This window comes from Mesocricetus auratus, unplaced genomic scaffold (genome assembly GCF_017639785.1).
Source record: "Mesocricetus auratus isolate SY011 unplaced genomic scaffold, BCM_Maur_2.0 Super-Scaffold_100014, whole genome shotgun sequence".
NCBI classification, from domain to species: domain Eukaryota; kingdom Metazoa; phylum Chordata; class Mammalia; order Rodentia; family Cricetidae; genus Mesocricetus; species Mesocricetus auratus.
The window spans coordinates 24,489,045-24,509,293 of NW_024429197.1; the positions used below are offsets into that span (position 1 = coordinate 24,489,045).

At 47.5% G+C, this 20,249-nt stretch overlaps 2 protein-coding genes and 1 non-coding gene across 9 annotated transcripts in view; 2 read left to right on the forward strand and 1 right to left on the reverse strand.

Annotated features, from left to right (window-relative positions):
* On the reverse strand, window positions 1–20,245 carry Tmem53 (transmembrane protein 53). Of its 3 annotated transcripts, none has more exons than XM_040756861.1 (3): window positions 20,225–20,245; window positions 4,804–4,922; window positions 1–1,689 (listed from the first exon to the last, which is right to left on the reverse strand). In XM_040756861.1, exon 3 carries the CDS (start codon window positions 1,651–1,653, stop codon window positions 1,036–1,038), a length of 618 nt encoding a protein of 205 aa, XP_040612795.1. In that variant the 5' UTR covers window positions 1,654–1,689; window positions 4,804–4,922; window positions 20,225–20,245; the 3' UTR covers window positions 1–1,035. The 3 variants fall into 3 exon arrangements, with proteins under 3 accessions (XP_040612795.1, XP_005083973.1, XP_012978850.1); XM_005083916.4 differs by lacking the exon at window positions 20,225–20,245 and adding an exon at window positions 19,781–19,952; XM_013123396.3 differs by lacking the exon at window positions 20,225–20,245 and adding an exon at window positions 4,304–4,361.
* Window positions 14,856–14,959, forward strand: LOC121144230. The gene has a single exon (XR_005881548.1). It is a non-coding gene; the product is annotated as a U6 spliceosomal RNA (small nuclear RNA).
* Window positions 20,023–20,249, forward strand: part of Armh1 (armadillo like helical domain containing 1) — a 51,318-nt gene continuing 51,091 nt past the window's right edge. For 3 of the 5 annotated variants that reach the window (XM_040756852.1, XM_040756857.1, XM_040756855.1), the window contains exon 1: window positions 20,023–20,164. The gene's annotated coding sequence lies outside the window, so the exon portion shown is untranslated. The remainder of the gene's footprint in view (window positions 20,165–20,249) is intronic. The other 2 variants (XM_040756854.1, XM_040756860.1) reach the window with 2 other exon arrangements.

Genomic DNA, 20,249 nt, shown 5'->3' on the forward strand with positions numbered 1-20,249 from the left:
TGACAGGCCAGGTAGGAATAGTGTTTAATGTGGGGCTTTGTCCTTCAAGAGACAGCTCTGCTCCCCAGACTCTCTCTGCTACTTAAGGTACCTTCCATTCAAGAAATGAAAATCCAAGCCAGGCATGGTGGCATATGCCTGTAATCTCAGTACCTGGGAGGTAGAGACAGGAAGATCAGGAGTTCAAAGTCATCCTCAGCTACATAGTGAGATTGAGGCAGCCTGGCTACATCTCTCTCTCTCTCTCTCTCTCTCTCTCTCTCTCTCTCTCACACACACACACACACACACACACACACACACACACACACACACCTACCTACCTACCCAAACTCAGTTCTTAGAACAAGAATAAAACTTCAGTTAACCCAGATGATTACGTTGTAGATCATGCAAAGTAACTAAGAACTGGGGGTCTGCTATGCACACTGTACACATAAGTACTGTGTACCCACAGTTAACAGTGGGGTCACTGACTACACATCTGGAATTTTGTTAAGAGCTCCCACGTGAAAGGTTCTTACACAATCCAGGTGTGTGCAGCTACACCTGTGTGCAAATGCACTGAAGACCAGAGGTCCACCTGGGGTCTCAGACACCAATTACCTTGCCTATCGAGACAGGTCCTGTCACTGGCCTGCGGCTCACCACTAGGCTAGGCTAGTTGGCCGGAAAGCCTCCAGGCACCTGACTATCTCCACCTCCTCAGAGGTGGGATTTTAAGTGTGTGCCACTGTGCCTGGCCTTTTCTTCTTTAAATGTGAGTTCTGGGTTTGAACTCAAGACCACAGCCAGCACTTTTCAAACAACTCTGGGGTTCAGCCTCAAGCCATTCACCCAACACACAAACTGTTAGCCTTTTACAGCCCAAACACCGTAAGAACATTGCACTTGTCCAAATAACTGCAAGCCTGCCCAACAGAAACTTGCCCTGGCACCCCCACCCCAGAGTCTGAGGGAGCAGCCATGCCAGCAGTCCTTCAGGACAGATGTAGGTCGAAGGGAGGCGCCGGCGTTTATTTCTGGAGCAGGACCTCAGCACTGGACACAGTTATGCATGAAGTCAACACACAGACTTGTATAGTAAGTAGGATAGTCACGGAGGTGGCTGACGTGTGCCGATGACACAAAGTCCACCGAGCGCACCAGGACCTGGTGAGCCACGCGTGCCTCTACCATGCGTTCCACGTCGCTGGCCGAGACCACCGCGTCAGCTCTGGAGTAGAGGTAGAGCTCAGGCCAGTGGGAGCCTGAGTCCTGCAGCCTGTCATAGAAGTGGGTGTGGAAGAGGGCGGCGAACGGGGCAAGCAGGAAGTGCAGCAGGACGACCACCAAGGCAAAAGCCACCAGGAGCAGCAGGCGCAGCACCGCAGGCCGGCGCTCCAGGATGGTTGCCAGGGCCCTCAGGGCCCCTACCAGGTTGCTATCACCAGGACCACTGTCAAAGACGGTGCCCACCACATGCAGGTGGCGGAAGCGCTGATGGGTCTGGAGGAGTTCCAGCACGTAGCGGTAGAGCATTACGCCAGCATTACTGAAGACATGGAAGAGCAGAGGCTCCCTCTCAATCTCGTAGTCAAAGAGGAGCTCGAGCAACTTCTGGGCCATCACACGAAGGGAGGGGATGCCCAAGGACTCAGAGAAGAAGACCATGTGCCAGGGAGCCGTGTATCGGATCACAATGCAGCCCTGGAGAGACGAGAGGGACCAGGTCAGTCCCAGCATACGGCGGGTGATGGGCACAAGTGAGTCAAAGGAGCCCAGGAGCTCCAATTTCCACAGTTCTGTTGTAGCTAGCTCTCCAGCTGCAGGTACAGGAGTGGAGGCACCCTCAAGGCCTGTTGTTGTTTTGTTGGTAGTGGTAGGGTTTTTGTTTTGTTTGTGTTTTTTCAAGACAGGTTTTCTCTGTGTAGTACTGGCTGTCTTGGAACTAGCTCTGTAGACCAGGCTGGCCTTGGATTCACAGAGATCTGCTTGCCTCTGCCTCCCAAGTGCTGGGATTAAAGGCGTGCTCGAGGCCTGTTTTTGAACGCCCTGCTTCATGCCGTCCATGCCTCCTCAGCCTGGGATGGTATTTGAAGCCTGGAGCTGATAGCATGCTTTGGAAACATGTGATCCAACCAGAAGAAAATCTCTTCACTCTAGTTCCCTCTATGGCTGTCCTCCTGACCAACCCAACCCCAGAACTTGCATAATTAAGGCCTTGCGACTTGGATATACCATGTTGTGGCTACTTTGTACCCCCATGAGACAGAGAAGGCATGCAGATCCCAGCCTCAACCACCAGAGGGCGCTTCTGAGCCAGACAGAAGTCCTGTCCTCTTCCCTGTTGCAGTGGGTGCCCTGAAAACAAGAGTCCACACTGTTTGGTTTGGGGATCTGATCTTTAATTATATTTGATTCCTGGACTTAGGATCACTCCTCACACTCACCTTGAAGTCCCAAACCAGAAGTAAAGAGAGAGGAGGAAGGGAGGGAAGAAGGGAGGAAAGGAACAAAGGAGAATAGAAACAAAATGAAAGAAATTCTAAATCCAGAAAACAATGTTGCTCTTAAATCAAAAAATCTAGGCCAAAGCTCACTTTCAGCTTCCATACCCTTATTGCCTGTGTCAAGTGTACCACTAACCCTCTGGACAGGTCCCCTTGAAGGTCAGATGGAGGAAGCACCAGACACTACTCTGGGCCTTAGCCCCTCTTATTAATTTGTTCTAGAGACAAGAAGTCTCTCTGCCAGGGGCCCTGAGTTGGGCAGGCTTTGGGGTCAGATAGGTCTGCACTTAATTCTTGGTCCCGCCACTTATTAACTGTCTGGGCAAAGAGTAATTTACTTCTTTCTCTGTCTGTGTCCCCATCTATAATTGGGATGACACCCACCTCAAAAGGTTATGGTAGAAGTTAAATGAAAAAAATGTATCTCAAGTGACAAAAACAGCACCTGGTACAAAGTGAATCCTCATAGCAATAAGAAGGGGGGAAGTGTGTGGCCACAGTTCTCTGATGAGCCAAGCAGGAGAGGCCAGCCATGGTCACCAGCCATAGACCCCTGAGTTTCTAGCCATGGGGGTGCTAAAAACTCCGAAGGGGTGCCTGAAGGCCACCCATACTCCCAAATTGTTACACCTGATAGAGGCTTTATAGCCCCCCTTTCTTATTCCCCCAGCAGCAGGTGGGACTACACACTCTAACATATATTCCCTTACTGCCCAGTCTTCAGTAAGCCAAAAGCAAGGACCTTTTTAAATCACAAGAAAGAATACAGAGATAAGGAACAAGAGAATTAACTGCAGTGTGTGACCCTGGATTGGACTCTGGGGTTGGACAAACCAGCTGTATAAGATGCCTTGGGAACATGCTACTTGGGTATCCAGACACGGACTAGATAAAATGAAATATGCAACGACATGCAATGATCATGGACATGCAACAAAAACTTACTAACAGGACACGATGGAGTTCATGGTCTAAAAGGTATACAGAGAAAACCTAGATGGAGACACCCTTACAGGGTAAGCCGGGGCAATCTCTAGATGGTAGAATAAGGAGTTATTTTCTTTCAAATAAAAAAGTGGGAGTTTTAGACTGGAAAACTTTTTCTTCACACCCATCTTCTCCTTGCTAGGGGTAAAGGCAGCCCTTCCTCCCCGAGGCTGCCCGTGCAGCTGCCCTGACAGCTCAGCTCCTGTCTTCCCTGGAACCTTCCATTGACTTTCTTCCTCCCACTCTCTGTCCATGTAAGAGCCTCACTCTCTGCAAAAGCGACCTTCCCAAGTGTCTTCTATGCTAGCTGGGCGTTGGTGGCGCACACCTTTAATCCCAGCACTCGGGAGGCAGAGGCAGGCGGATCTCTGTGAGTTCGAGGCCAGCCTGGTCTACAAGAGCAAGTTCCAGGACAGCCTCCAAAACAATACAGAGAAACCCTGTCTCAAAAAAAAGAAAGAAAAAAAAAAGAAAGAAAAAAAAGAAAAACAGAAAAAAGATTCATTTACTTCTGCTTCCCAAGAGCTTGGCTTTAAGGCATGTGCCATCGATGGATTTTCTTAGTAGCAAACCTAGCTTTACAATCCTACTTAATCCTCTGAGGACCAGGCCCTGGTGTCACTGTAAGCACATATACCTTGTACCCCTTCCTGAAGGCTGCTTTGAGAAGATGGGGCTAAACATACCCTGACCCTCCTGGGACACCTGCTAGTCACAACTTCCACACCTACATTTTAGAGTGGCCTAAGACGTGTGACTCTTCTCCAAGAAACCCTCTGATCCTGGGAATGGGGAAGGGAAGGTGCTGTCGCTCTGAAGCTTACCTGGTTAGAAAGGAAGGAAGTCCTAGAAAACTATGCCCGGTGCACCCTGTCCCGGCTCCTGCCATCCAAAGAGGCATGAATCAGGATATGGGGTGTGATTTTTTTGTTTGTTTGCTTGTTTTTCGAGACAGGGTTTCTCTATATTGCTTTGGAGCCTGTCCTGGAACTCACTGTGTAGACCAGCCTGGCTTCGAACTCACAGTACTGGGATTAAAGGTACCAACACCTGGCTATGGGGTGTGATCTTACTTCACAACCAGGGAACAAACCCATCAAGGCCGTGGGGAAGAAGAAACGGGGAAACGGGACTGAAGCAGCTACGTGAGGACCTGGCATGATGCTGCCGTCCTCACAGTCTGCTGGTACTGCTCTAGGGCTGCCCAAAGGTGGTCAACCTTTGCTCCATCCCAAAGGTGAACCAGCCAAGCTTAATGCTCCCCACAAAGCAGCAGAGTAGCAGAGGCCCACATCCTGGTTGAGCACTTGCCCACAGTACTCACCCTTTTGTGGTAGATGGCGCTATACTTGGCCAGGTTCTTGTCCCTGCAGCCACCCCAGCCCAAGAGAATCACCACAGGCAGTCGCTTCCTGGCCTCCTTCCCATCTTGGCTGGGGTTCTCTGAAACATAGATGGGACTGTCAGCACCAGAGGCAGGACTGCATTTCTGACCAATCTAGAGCTGTGGGCAGGAAATCAACAGGGGTTCAATCTCCATGTGGGTCCTGCCCCCATCCTCTGACCAGCTAGCTGTCTTTTTGTAGACCTCTGTGGAGGCACCATGGCATTACTGAGAACACCCACATTTAGTAGCTCCCAATCCCCAGAAAATGAAGTGAATGCCCTTTCCAGACAACATCACCTTTCAGTCCAGGGAACCACGACCTGTGTGCTAAATCAGACTGTTTTCCTTTCATTTTAAAACACTACATTGATTTCTTTGTGTGGGAAGGGTTATGGGTGCCAGAGTGTTTGGAGGTCAGGGAATGACCTTCAGAGTTGGTTCTCCTTCTACCACGTGGGTCCTGGGGATCAAACTCAAGTCATCAGGCTTGACAGCAAATACCTTAACCACAGAGCCATCTCATCAACCCACTGTTTCCCTATGGTCTATAAGCTAAAATGGCACAGGTGTTTGTGGCGTGTGCACTTGTCCATGTGGCGTGTATGTGCATTGTGGATGCTAGAGGTCAACACTGGGTATCTTTCTCAATCATTCTCCACTTTGTTTGTGGAGACAGTCTCTCAGTGAGCTTGAAGTTCACTGATTCATGTAGGCTGGCCAGCCAATGAGCTCCAGGACCCACATGCCTTTGCTTCCCTCCACACTGGGGTCACAGATGTGTCTGCCCAGTTTTGATAGAGGCACTGGGGATACGAACTTAGTCCTCAGGCTTGGACAGCAGCTACTTTACCCATGAGCCACCTCCCAGCCCCCCAAACGGTTTGTTCATGCTTGTTACTGTTTTGTTTTACATTGCTGGAGATCAAACTGAGGGCTCCACAGTGCTCTACTGAGCTACCTCAAACCTGGGCTTTTTCTTTTCTTTTTTCTTTTTTTGAGACAGAGTTTTACTATAGCCCTGGCTGGCCTAGAACTCGCTATATAATAGATCAGGCTGGCCTCAAACTCACAGAAATCCATGTGCTTCTAACCTCCTGAAACTAAAGGCATACACCACCATGCCAGGACCCCACACTTTTACATTTTTAAATGAGTAGAAAAAACATCAATGTGGTGACACATGTTTATAATCTAGCACACAGGAGGACTGAATGGCAGTGAGCAGCCTGGGCTACAATGAAACCACAGTCTTTAAGAAATCACAATAAAATCATATGACATTTTAATTCCTGTGTATATAGCTGGGCATGGTGGCACATGCCTTTAATCCCAGCACCCAGGGGACAAGCACATGGATCTTTGGGAGCTGAGGCTAGCCTGGTCTACAAGAGCTAGTTCCAGGGCAGCCTCCAAAACAATACAGAGAACCCCTGTCTCGAAAAACCAAAAAGAAAAAAAGAAAAAGAAGAAGAAAAACCAAAACTAACAAATAAATAAATCTGTAAATCTACAAAAAGTCCTATTTGATGTCTGGAACTGCAGATCAGTGACAAACAGCTTGCCTGGCATGAATACAGCTGTGGGTTCACTCTCATCACGTGAGTGTGCATGCAGAGGAGCACACAGTAGCCTGGACGTAGCTCATTTAGCAGAGTGCTGGCCTGACATGCAAGGCTGTGGGTTCAGTCCCCGACACCATAAACCCAGCACGACAGCCCTTGCCTGATATCTCAGCACTTGGGAAGTGAACCAGAGGGATCAGAAGTTCAAGGTCATCCTTGCCCACATAACAAGTTTGAGACTAGCCTTTACAACATGAGACCCTGTCTATAAAGAGTTACATCGGAACACAGCCATTCTCACCCGGTTTAGCCATTGTCAATGGCTATCTTCAGATGAACACAACACAGAAGAGTGGCTCCAAAGAGATGGATGGCTCACAAAGCCTTAGGCACTACTGTCTCTGCAGAAAAGGTTGGCTAGTGTCTGTTCTAATCTATGAACAGATGGAGGGAAAAGATCTAAGAGGAAAACTTGAAGGGCTTAGGGCAAAGCTCAGATGATACAGTGCTTGCCGCGCATGCTCAAGGCCCTGGGATCGACCCATAGAACCACACCTATAATCCTAGCTCTCCAGAGGCTAGACAATCAGAAGTTCAAGCTCTTCATCAGCTACAATGTAAAGTCAAGATTCAAGGCCAGCCTGGGGTACATGAGACACCCATCTCAAAAAAGTAAAAATAAAATAACAGGACAAAAGACCTGGGTAAAACTACTTAAGCAGGGACAGGAGGCTGATGGCCACACTTTCCCTGCTGTCAAGAGACTACTATAGCCTGTATTCATGGAAGTTTAGCCCCCATAACACCATGGGGCAGGTATGTTGTGTCTACTTCCGATCCTAAGCACGTGCGCGCGCACACACACGCGCACACACGCACACATACACACACACACACACACACCCCACACCCCGACCCAGGTTAGCCCCATCCACAGCCGGAAGCAAGCCTCCTTCGGTGATATACTTAGGAATTCAAGCTGCCGGCACTATGCCTGTCTAAAGAGGCCTTCCGAAAACCATGTCCCATCTACCCTGCAAGGTGAGTGCCACCCCCCTATGCAGGCATTTGCATAAGGACTGTCTGTAGCTAGACAGCCAGCCTCTAAAAAGGACTGGCGTGTACGCACCCTTCCAAGGACCAAGCCGCTTGGCTATGCTCATCTGACACCTGAAATTTATTCATGCTGGTGGTGACCTGGCAACAGTAAATTTCAAGGCCAGTTAGAAGATGGTAAATATAAATCACTAACCTTTGGACAAAAGGAAGACAACAATTTCCTGTGGAAATTAATGTGATTGAAAAGTTCAATGTTCCTGCTCTCCGGTAGCGGTGACTCTGGCCTTCAGAGATTAACTGCCCGCACCCGCAGGGCTCTAGGCCAGACGGAACAGCAGCTGCCAGACCCTCAGTCCCTGGCTGACACCCGCCATCCCTCCCAGGCTTACTAACTCGGGTGGGTGGCTCCAAGCAGTCACAGCCTTTCTTGTCCCTGTGCCCCTGTCTTCTGCCAGGGCAGCCCCTCAGGACCTGTTCTATGTGGGTGGGGACCAGCACCACGAAGCTCAGGCAGCTTCAGGCTCCTGGGTTAACAAACAGTTACCCATTCCCACCAAATGTCCCGTACATTGGTGTTTTGCCTGCATGAATGTCTTTGTGAGGGTATTGGATGCCCTGGACCTGGAACAGGAGTCACAGACAGTTGTGAGCTTCCTTGTGGGTGCTGGGAATTGAACTCGGGTCCTTTGGAAGAGAAGTCAGTGCTCTTAACACTGAGCCATCTCTCCAGCCCCAGAAAAGGCATTTCTAAACAGAGATTTGAGCAGGGCTTCCAAACTGCCCTTTCAACACAGGGCTCTAGAACTCTGCTCAGCTCTGGGGCAATATCTGTTAAGTCCCTTAGGAGATGACTCTCAAGATGTTCATCTCTATGAGGGCACAGTACCCTGGACATCCTGCCCACTCCCAGAGCCCAAGCACTCCCTTCAGAGAACCGGTCTCTGCTCTCCAGCGTCTGCACCCAACATGCTCTTCACCAGGTGTGGGGAGTGCACACCGCCCCTCTGTAGCTCACATTTGCTTTAGCTTCTCTGTGGCACTGGGAATGGAACACAGTGCCATGTGCACGGTAGGCAAACATTTTAGCACTAGGCTTTACCCACAGTTGTTCCTTTGGATTCTATAAAGGAACCTTTAAAATATGGCTTGGAAAGTGCTAGTGGCCAAGAAAAGTCTGCCTGAGGAAGTCACATTCCCTACTGTGGCCTCAAAGGTCCAGTGGGGGCATGCAGGGTGGACAGAGGACACGGGCAGGGCAGGGCTGACATAAGCCATCTGGGCCACAGTAAGCAGTCCTGGTGCTGGGACCCCGGAGGACAGAGAACAATGGGCGAAAGAGCAGCAAAGAGTGGGACTGGGGGGTTTATTCCACAGCAATAAAGAGTGAATGAAAGTTCTGTAATGGGAAAGTGGTATGATCCAATCTGTTGCTGATTAATGTAGACTTACACAACTGTTTAATGTCTGTCACTCTCCCCTAACCCAGTGGTTCTGCAATGCAGGACGTGCATCTACCTCATTTATTACCACAGGCCCAGTGGGCGCCACCATGCTGGCCTGCACAGGAACTCAGCAGTTATATGATTATCACACCCACCCCAAAATCAGACTAGTTATATGATTATCACACCCCATCCCAATCATCAGACTAGTTATATGATTATCACACCCATCCCAAAATCAGACTAGTTATATGATTATCACAACCATCCCAATCATCAGACTAGTTATATGATTATCAAAACCATCCCAATCATCAGACTAGTTATATGATTATCACACCCATCCCAATCATCAGACTAGTTATATGATTATCACACCCATCCCAATCATCAGACTAGTTATATGATTATCAAAACCATCCCAATCATCAGACTAGTTATATGATTATCACACCCATCCCAATCATCAGACTAGTTATATGATTATCAAAACCATCCCAATCATCAGACTAGTTATATGATTATCACACCCATCCCAATCATCAGACTAGTTATATGATTATCACACCCATCCCAATCATCAGACTAGTTATATGATTATCACAACCATCCCAATCATCAGACTAGTTATATGATTATCACAACCATCCCAATCATCAGACTAGTTATATGATTATCACAACCATCCCAATCATCAGACTAGTTATATGATTATCACAACCATCCCAATCATCAGACTAGTTATATGATTATCACAACCATCCCAATCATCAGACTAGTTATATGATTATCACAACCATCCCAAAATCAGACTAGTTATATGATTATCACACCCATCCCAATCATCAGACTAGTTATATGATTATCACACCCATCCCAATCATCAGACTAGTTATATGATTATCACAACCATCCCAATCATCAGACTAGTTATATGATTATCACAACCATCCCAATCATCAGACTAGTTATATGATTATCACACCCATCCCAATCATCAGACTAGTTGGGGCACCCACCAACACCACACTCTCCTCATACTGCACTGACAGTGTTTGCTAGAGAAGCTAGGCTGCTACAGCAAGGCAAGAGAGAGTGATGTTCTAACAAGGGCAGTGGGGAAAATAAGAACCAGAGGAACCAGGCGGTAGTGGAGTACTCCTTTAGTCCTGGCACTCATGAGGCAGAGACAAGTGGATTTCTGGTTTTTGTTTGTTTGTTTGTTTTTGTTTTTTGTTTTTTGTTTTCAAGACAGGGTTTCTCTATTTTGTTTTGGAGGCTGTCCTGGAACTATCTCTTGTAGACCAGGCTGGCCTCAAACTCACAGAGATCCTCCCACCTCTGCCTTCTGAGTGCTGGGATTAAAGGCATGGGCCACCAACGCCCAGCTGACAAGTGGATTTCTATGAGTTCAAGGCCAGCCTAGTCTACAAAGGAAGTTCCAGGACAGCCAGGGCTTTTACACAGAAAAACCCTGTCTCAAAAAAACAAAAACAACCAAACAAAAAAGAACAGGAGAAGGAAGTATCAGGGAGAAAGTCACAGGCTTGGAGTGGTGTCACACACTTCTAACCCTAGCACCCTGAAGGTTGAGAGTTCTAAGGCAAGCCTGGTCTACACAGCAAGAAAAAGAAAGCATATTCAAGATAATTTTGAAACATGAAATTTCAGTAGGTCACAAACCTCAATGTAAGAATTAAAACTAGGGGCTGGAGAGATGGCTCAGTGGTTAAGAGCACTGTCTGCTCTTCCAGAGGACCTGGGTTCAATTCCCAGCAACCACATGGCAGCTCACAACCATCTGCAACTCCAATTCCAGGGTATCCGATGTCCCCTCTTCTGACCTCTGTGGGCACCAGACATGCACATGGCGCACAGATAAACATGCAGGAAAAACATTCATACACATAAAACTGATCCTTTTAGAAAGGAGAACAGCTTGTGATCTTAACTGAGCAATAGTTATGGACCGTGACACCAATATCACAGAGAACAAACAAAACACATAAGCTAAAATTTCAACATTTGCACTAATTTATTTTTATTTTATGTGTGTGAATGTTTTGCCTGCATGTGTATACTATGTGTGTGCCTGGTGCTTACTGAGGCCAGAAGAAGGAGCTGGATCCCCTGGAACTAGATTGAAGTGGTTATGAGCCTCCAGGTGGGTGGCAGACACAGAAGGCTTCTGTAAAGGCAACCAGTGCTCTTAACCTATAGGCCACCTCTCCAAGCCCAAAAATTATACTGTAAAGGGCACTTTGAGAAAGAGAGAAGGAAAGAGGGAAAGAAAGACTCACCTCTGATATGGTTCTTATATTCAGAACATACTGAATAAAACTTTTACAATCTAAAACCAAAACAAATAACCCAGGTGTGTGTGTGTGTGCGTGCACGCGCGCGTACATGCGTGCATATGAGTGTGTGTGTGTACATACATGCATGCATGAGTGTGTGTGTGTGTACGTGTGTGCATATGAGTGTGTGTGTGTGTGTGTGTGGTCACCCCCAACTTTTTTCACGGGTGCTGGCATCAGAGCTTGGATCCTCATGCTTGCACAGCAAAAGCTTGTAGTCACTGATGATGACTACAATGAAAGATGTTTACCTCCATGGTCAGTAGGGGAATGGAAGTCAAAACTACAAGGAAACACCACTTTATGCTTACGAGAAGAGCTATAACCAAAAAGTCAGAGGATCACAAACCCTGGTAGGGGAAGCCAACACTTCACACTCCTGGTAGAAAGGGAAAAAGGAACGATCACTTTGAACAACAGTTTGGCAGCTTCCACAGATCTAAAATATACTGCAACCCCAGGAGTTTTGAGGTAGAAGCAGGAGACCTGTGAATCCAAGCACAACCTGGGCTGCCAACCACATTTGAAGTCAGCCTGGCAGACACAGCAGTACTGTACTGGCTGGTCTTATGTCAACTTAACACAGCTCGAGTCACCTGAAAGAAGGGAGCTTCAATTGAGAAAATGCTCCGTAAGATCCAGTTTTGAGGCATTTTCCTAATGGGGCAGGCCCAGCCTATTGTGGGTGGTGCCACCCCTGGGCTGGTGGTCCTGGGTTCTGTAAGAAAGCAGGCTGAGTAAGCCATGGGAAGCAAGCCAGTAAGCAGCACCCTCCATGGCTTCTGCATCAGCTCCTGCTTCCAGATTCCTGTCCTATATGAATTCCTGTCCTGACTTCCTCCAATGACGAACAGTGGTGTGGACACTTAAGCCAAGTAAACCCTTTCCTCCCCAGGTTGCTTTGGTCATGGTGTTTCATCACAACAGTGGTAACCCTAACTAAGGCAATCTCAAAACAACAAAAATTAAGCAATGAGTCACCTGTGACCCAATAATTCACTCCTAAGTTTATGCCCATAGGAACTGTGGTCCATGTAACAATTTAGATATGACTTTCATAGTAGTATTTATTATTCACACTAGACGAAAGGTGGGCATCCATACAATGGAATACTGTTCATTCATAGAAAAGAATAAAAGAGTACTACCCAGCCTGTAGTATAGACGAGCTTTAAAATCACCATGCTAGCCAGGCATTGGTGGTGCACGCCTTTAATGCCAGCACTCAGGAGGCAGAGGCAGGTGGATCTCTGTGAGTTGGAGGCCAGCCTGGTCTACAGAGCTACACAGAGAAACCCTGTCTTGAAAAACAAAAACAAAAGACAACAACAACAACAAAAACACCATGCTAAGTAAAAGGAGAAAAGGGTCACGTATCAGATAGTTCCATTTATATAAAATAGCAGAAAAGGTAAGCCCACAGACAGGCAGATCTGTGGTTGTCAGCAGGTGGAAGGAAGGGTGGGGAGTGACCACCAATGAGTCCAAGATCTCTTTTTCATGGTAAAAATTTCTAGAATTGGATCCTACTGGTGTTTTCACAACTCTGTGGATATACCAAAAACCACCAATTGGCCATTTAAAAAAGATGAATTTTATGATATGTGAATAATATCTCAATAGTATTTTTAAGTGGTAACTGAAAAAGCAGCAAAATATCATCACAAAAAATCATCTAAAGGTACACACAGCCATTCTATACATGGAGAAATCATCACATATTAATGGCAAATCTCTCTGAAATTAGAGCCAATTTCTTTTTTGAGACAGGGCCTCATGCCCTTGAACTTGCTGCATAGTCAGGATGCCTTGAGCTCTGACCCTCTTGCCTTTCCTCCCTAAACAAGGGATTACAGATGTGCATCACCAGTCTTTTTAGACCATTTCCTAAAACAAATATGTGGCTGGGGTACAACTCAGGGGTAGAATTTGCCTATCCTGTGTAAGACTCTGAGATACTGTGAAAACAAAAAAGATTTCAAAGCAGAGTATCAATTTTGCAAGGAAAGTTATAAACCATTTCAAAACTACAACAAGGAAGATAGTCTCATCAAAGCAACCAAGACAGCTGGTTAAGGATACCCAGAAGCCCTTGGGAATGAAGAAGCATTCTTTTCTACCTGACACTACTTGAGCATGCTACAAAATAACTCAATCCCAGGCTGCCTGTCATCTGTCAAGGAATAACGGGATGCTGGAAACACAAGAATTACAAATATGTCTGCTGTTCAGCAAGCAATTCAAGTCATAAACTAAGGCATAAATTAGATTGTGTGTATCCCAGGGGCGTGTAGAGAAGACAGAGAGGACTGACATGACACAGGCTGTTTTGAATGCGAGACAAAAATCAAAACATAAGGAACCGATGTGTTTTCAAAATGCAAACGAAAAAATGATTCCCCATTTTCCCTAACCCCCAGAAATCCTGTCTAGAGTCTCACTGCTCCTATATTTAATCCAAATTAGTATTAGTATTAGTATTATATGGTTTTTCTCTGTATTGTTTTGGAGGCTGTCCTGGAACTTGCTCTATAGACCAGGCTGGCCTCAAACTCACAGAGATCCACCTTCTCTGCCTCCCGAGTGCTGGGATTAAAGGTGTGCACTACCAACGCCCGGCTTAATCCAGATTATTTTAAATTTAGGTTTTGAAATAACATAGTAGAATTGCATTCCATCTAAGAATCCACATCCTACAAAGTCATATGTCAGTCCACATCTTTAACTCTGTGACTGTGAAACAGATCTAAGGTAAGTCCTTTAGTTCCCAATTCTTCTATCTGTGAAATGGGCTAATACTTACTACAAAGAATTCAGCAAGATCATGACTACAGAAGGCTCAACAGTATAGCCGGCTCAAAGAGAGTCCAGTAAGTGAAATGATTATTACTTTGCTGCATGACCACTGCAGACAAAGTAGAAAACAAATACCAAGTGAAATCGGAATCATACTCTTCGTCATCCACTTTCTTCCACTCAGCAATACACTGGGACCATGTCTCCTTGTCAGTTTATATATATTTTTACACCATTATTTTCGGTGGCTGCAGAGCAGCTGTAAAATGTTTTCATAATTTATGGTGACCAATCTCCCATTCTCGAACACGATGCTGTTCCCCATTTGCGCTACAATAAAAATACTTCAGCGGACACCCCTTCTTTGCAGTCCTCACTGTGACATTGCATTCTGGCAGCCTTTCCTCACGCCAGCCGGAATCTCCACATCCACAAGCTCCAAGTAAGGCTCTCAGCCTGAAAAAGTGTTACCTGGAAGAAGACATTTCACGTCCTCCATCCGTCCATGCCTCATCTGTAAAACCTGATGAAGGGTACCCCTCCTGCCAGGGTGACAGTGAGGATAAAAACACAGTGAAAGGAGGGGGGCTGGCATGTGGATGGGGCACAGCATGGCCAACAGCAGAAGGTGACAAATGCAAAAGGCACACCGGGTGTGGACCTCAAAGGCAGGGCCTTTCACAGAGCAAGCACGCAGCAGGCCCTTGGGAGGAAACTTCAATTGCCTCGTTAATGGAAGAAAGAAAAGGCATGAGAATTTGAAAATAAATAAAAGCTGTGCTTCAACAACACACTAAAATTGGAACAATTACACAGAAGATTAGCATGGCCCCTGCACAAAGATGACATGCAATACATGAAGCATTCAGTGGGGTTTGGTTTGGTTTTTTGGTGTTTTGAGACAGTTTCTCTGTGTAGCCCTGGCTATCCTGGAGCTCTCTTGAACTCAGAGATCCACCTGCCTCTGCTTCCTCTGTGCTAGGATTTTCACCACATGCATTAACTCCACTATGGAAGCTTCCCCCCTTTAGGCCCCTGCTCCCTGCAGTCCCTCTGTTCTCCTCCTATGCCTTCACTCCAGCACTTTTGCTGATCATCATGGACCTGTCAGTCCTCCGGAAGCGCCACTCCCTCAACACGGGCCCCTCATGATGGTGGGGACCCAGCACTGCTTCCTGGTGCCAGCAAAAGCTTTCTGATTTTAAAGATATGGCCACATTTCTTTTACCCTTGCCAGTGGCAGGCAAAAGAGAAGGCTCACAATAAAGTCTGGAACCCACAAGTCACCTTGGGTGGCTGCCTTGAGGTCTTCTGGTGACTCAAAGAGTGAGAGCCTGTCTTCAAAGTTTCTATGAATTTTGTAGGGTCAGCGTGGTGCTGGAAGATCAGACCCAAGATCTCACACATGTTAGTTAGGCACACCAGTCAGCCCAGCCTGTCCCACAAAGCTCAGGGCTCTGAATGAGTCCAGCCAAGCCACCCACCCCCACCCCCGCTACACAGTGAACAATGGCTGTAAAGTTAACCTCACTGTCAAATGACTGCAGTGCTTGGCTCTGTGGCTTTGATTTCCTAGTCAGGGAAAGGGTAAGGCAATTCCAAAAACTAAATATGACTGACCATCCTACACACTTCCTCACGAAACAATAACCACAAAGGGAGGACAATCTCTGCCCTGGGCCTTCAGGTGAGAGGCATTCTGTGCATCCAGGCCAGCCTGCAGATGAGCTCTCTACAGAAGAGAAGCAACAGGTTCAGACACCACAGTGCGTGGGACAGGATTGGGGCTAGGGTGAAGGTTGTGGTTAGTGTGAGGGTGAGGGTTGGAGTTAGGGTGAGGGTTAGAGTTGGAGTTAGGGTGAGGGTTAGGGTTGGGTTAGGGTTAGGGTTGGGTTAGGGTTAGGATTAGGTTTGGAGCTATGATTAGGGTTAAGGTTATGGTTGGTATTAGGGTTTGTGTTGTAGTTAGGATTTGGGTTAGGTTGGGTTGGAGCTATGGTTAGAATTAGGACTGGAGCTAGGGTTGCAGTTTTGGTTAGATTAGCTTTGGGGTTAGGTTTGAAGTTGAGATTCGGATTAGGAATCAGGTTTTTGATTGGGGTTAGGGTTAGGTTTAGGATTGGCACTAATTTAAGGTTAGGTTTAGGGTTTTTGTTAGGATTAAGTCTTTAGTTACAATTAGGGTTGGAGATAATGTTAGTGCTGGGGTTAAGTTTGGAGGTAGTGAAGCCGTCCAGGACCTCTAGCTGAGCTCTGGGGCAGTACTCTGAGAGGGATGAATAAGAAACAATTAAAAGTCCTCAAGGTACATCATTGTGGTGGGAAGATTCAAAGAAGCAGGGTTGGGGTTAGAGTTAGGGTTACAGTTAGTGTGAGCATTAATGTTAGGGTTATGTTCTTCCAGAAACAGATGGAAGCAGATGCAGAAATCCACAACTAACCAATGGGCCAAGCTCCTGGAGTACAATCAAAGTGAGGGAGGAGCGATAATATGAACAAAGGAGTCAAGACCATGATGGGGAAACCCACAGAATCAGCTGACCCAAGCTAGTGAGAGATCACTGACTCAGGTCTGACAAATGTGGAATCTGCATAAGACCAAACTAGACTCCCTTAATATAGGTGACAATGGTGTGACTGGGACAACATATGAGGCCACTGACAATGGGTCCAAGACCTAACACTAATGTACAAACTGACTTAGTGAAGCCCATTCTAGATGGAGAGATACCTTGTCCAGCCTAGACACAGGGGTGTGGGGGGTGGGGAGGTGCCTTGGTCCTGCCTCAACTAGATGATGGGACAGACTTAGTAGACTTACCAGAGGAGGCCTTACCCTCTCCAAGGAGCAGATTCGAGGTGGCTTAGGAGAGAAGTGGGGTAAGTGGGAGGAGAGAAGGGAGGGGGAACTGAGATTGGAATGTAAAATATAAATTAATAACTTTAAAATATTTTTTAAATGCTAGGATTATGGTTATGGTTGGAATTAGGATTAGGGTTGGGGTTAGGGTTAGGATTACAGTTTGGTTTGCAGGATTAGGGTTAGGGTTAGCATTAATGTTAGGGTTTAAAGTTAGAGAAGAAGTCCCTGTCCTCCAGTTTAGTATTAGGGCTAGGGTTGGGGTTACGTTATGGTTGGGGTTATGGTTGGGGTTTAGGCTGCTGGTCTTAGGGCTAGAGTTGGGGTTTAGGCTGATGTTAGGGTTAGGGTTGGGGTTTAGATTGGTGTTAGGGTTAGGGTTGGGGTTGGGTTTAGGCTGGTGTTGGGGCTAGGGTTAGGGTTATGGTTGGGGTTTAGACTGGTGTTGGGGCTGGGTTTCAGGATGCAGTTCATGACCTCTAACTTAGCCTGGCTCAAGCACAACTGAAAGCCCTGGAGGTACTTCCTCTTGGAGGAAAGATTCAAGGAAGCAGAGAAGCTGTGCCTTAGGGAGGAAGAGATCTTGCTTTCTAGATGGTATCCACAGAATTGTGAAACCACTGTTTCCTTATTCCCTCTCTCCAGAAAACCACAGCTGTCTGCAGGGTGCCTTACAGGAGTCCCTCGATGCACCAGCAACTAACCCTTCGAAGGGACACAGCAAATGACAAACTGAGCAGAAACAATACGAAGGCTGATGTGGTTCAAGAACAGGAAGTGCTTTCTAACAATTCCTCCAATGGGCCCTGGTGTCTGGGAGGAAGCATCCTGCCTACACAATGTCCGGCAGAGGGATGCAGGGTAAATTGGTCCCTCAGATATCTTCTGGGGCTAAGCCCCAGGCTCCAGCAACGAGGGGACACACAGGGGAGAAGCATGGCCAGAGCAGCCACTCGGTTCCAGACACATGCATCCAGCATCTACCCTCCACAATCTTAGAGGGCTGTTATTATCATTTCCATCTGACACAGGAGAAATACATGACTCAGAAAGATTCGATGATCTGCTAAAGCCAGGAGTAGCAGTGCACGCCTTTAATCCCAACAGTTGGGAGGCAGAGGCAGGAAGTTCTCTGTAAGCTCAAGGCCAGCCTGGTCTACATAATGAGTTCCAGAATGGTGAGAGCTACATAGAGAACCCCCATCTCCATCATCATCATCACCATCATCTACCAAAGCCAGTTCTGATGGCCCATGCCTAGAATGCTAGCTACTACCAAAGATTGAACAGTATTTGTAATTTCAACCTTATTTGGGCAGTAGAGTACGTGTAAGGACAGTCTAGACAACAGAGTGAGACTGTCAGAAAAGGAGGGTTGAGCAGTGAGATGGTTCAGCCAGTAAACAGCTCTTGTCAGATCTTCAGCTCCGAAGGGCACAGAAAGAGAACCAACTGTCCTCTGTCCTGTGCACATATGCTACGGTGTGCGTGCACACACATAAATAAATATGTAATCAATTTTAATAAAGGCTGAGTATGGCATAGTGGTAAAGCACTTGCCTTAGCACACATTAGGCCCTGAGTTCAATCCCCCAGGCCTGCAAAAATAAATAATAAAATCTTGCCCAAGACAGAGAGCTAGTAAGAGGTAGGGCAGAAATGCAAACCAAGATTGTCTCTACCCACCTGGGCAGAGAGAGAATCCCTGACCTCCTGGCCACGCAGAAAGGAGTGCCAGTCCTTTGCAGCTAATGACTCTGCAAGGGCAGCAATATTAACAGACTTCATCCCATGCTACAGTCAAAAGTCCTTTCACAGCATAAGCCCAATGACCCAACTCTAGGGACAAACAGACAGTGCCAGCCATTCGTGCTTTGGGAGATGAGAGGCTGCTGCCCTGTCCTAAACTCCAAGGACAGGGACACACACTGGATCAGACTGGCCTGGGAAGGCTGTTGAAGAAGCTAAGTTTCATGACGAGCTGAACACGTGAAGGGCAGTGGACTGGAAACACTATTCCAAACAGACCAAAGAGCAGAAGCAGAGGTCAACCTGTACTCCAAGCCTCCTCTGCCATCGTTTCCAACAGGGACAACTTTCTATTCTCTGGTCCAACAACTTACACTGCTTTACAAGCTACTAATCTCATGAAGCCTCCCACACATCCTTTTTAATGATATGAATAATAGGGGTACACAATGTTCATTCTAAATGCCAACTAGCGAATTCATTCCTATCAGGACCTATGCCAAGACCTTGACACAAATAATCTCAGTTGTGCAACCAGCAATTTTTCCTCATTTTTGCAGAGAGGGAAAACTGAAATTCAGAGTTGAAAGTCTACTGAAGGTTATCCAATTACTAAAGGCAGGAAGGAGATAGGATTTCCAGAGTTCAAGCCAGCCTAACAGACGGTTCTGTTAACCACTACCAAGGCTCGTGGGGAAGCAGAGGACTAGGCATGCTGAGCCCCTGGACTTTTGGGGCCCAGAGGCTCCCCCAAAGGACTCCATTCGTTCTGGAAAATGAAAGGTGGGCCTAGTCACACTTAGCAATGAGGGGAGAGAAATGGGAAGCCCGATCCAAAACAAAAGAATCAGAGTGAACCTTGAGGGGCCTCCAGCCACAAAGGGAAGCAGAACACGGGAGTTTGAGAATCTGGTGTGGAACAGAAAGACCCCCAGTCGACTGGGGGGCGGGGCGCATGGGCGGGGCTCTGCGCGCCCCTCAAGCTTCATTCCGCCCTGAGGACCCCGGAGGGGGCGGGCCACGAGAGGGCGGGGCCGCGGGGCGGGCGGGGCATTGCTGCTGAGCTACCTCCCCAATCCCCCTCCATACTCTGGCTCCAGCAGGGCTGATCCGGGATCTCGATGCTGTAATCCAGCTCGGCCGAGGCCATGGTGAAGGTGAGGGCCGTCAGCACGGGCCTCCCGCCGGAACTCCCGCAGTTTCACCTCGCCTGGGCCCGACGCCGCCGGGCCACGCCCACTCCGCCTGCCCACGCCCGGCGCTGCCCAATCCTGGAGCCGCGTTCTGTGACCTCCCTCCTAGCAACCACCAAGTCGCTCGGCGCCTCCGGCTTCACCCACTAGCCAGGCCCTCTAACAACCACGCTCCGCCCCTCGTGTCTTTGGCCCACAGCAATTGGCTGACTCTCTTGATCTGGATCAAGTATTGGTCAGCGGGGCGGTGCTCCTGGAGCGTCCCCACCCTCCGGTGAAGGTAAGAGTAGGTGGGAGAGTTGAAGTATTATGGGCATCTCAGAACTTTGTCTTCTCGTACCCTGGAGGAAACTTGGACTTGCACC

Coding starts and splice junctions, on each gene's coding strand:
- Tmem53 (XM_005083916.4), bottom strand. CDS start 19,841: ATGGCCTCGGCCGAGCTGGATTACAGCATCGAGATCCCGGATCAGCCC. Junction 4,923..19,780: donor TCAGCCCTGCTGGAGCCAGA/GTATGGAGGGGG, acceptor TCTATGTTTCAG/AGAACCCCAGCCAAGATGGG. Junction 1,690..4,803: donor GCGCCATCTACCACAAAAGG/GTGAGTACTGTG, acceptor TCGTCTCTCCAG/GGCTGCATTGTGATCCGATA.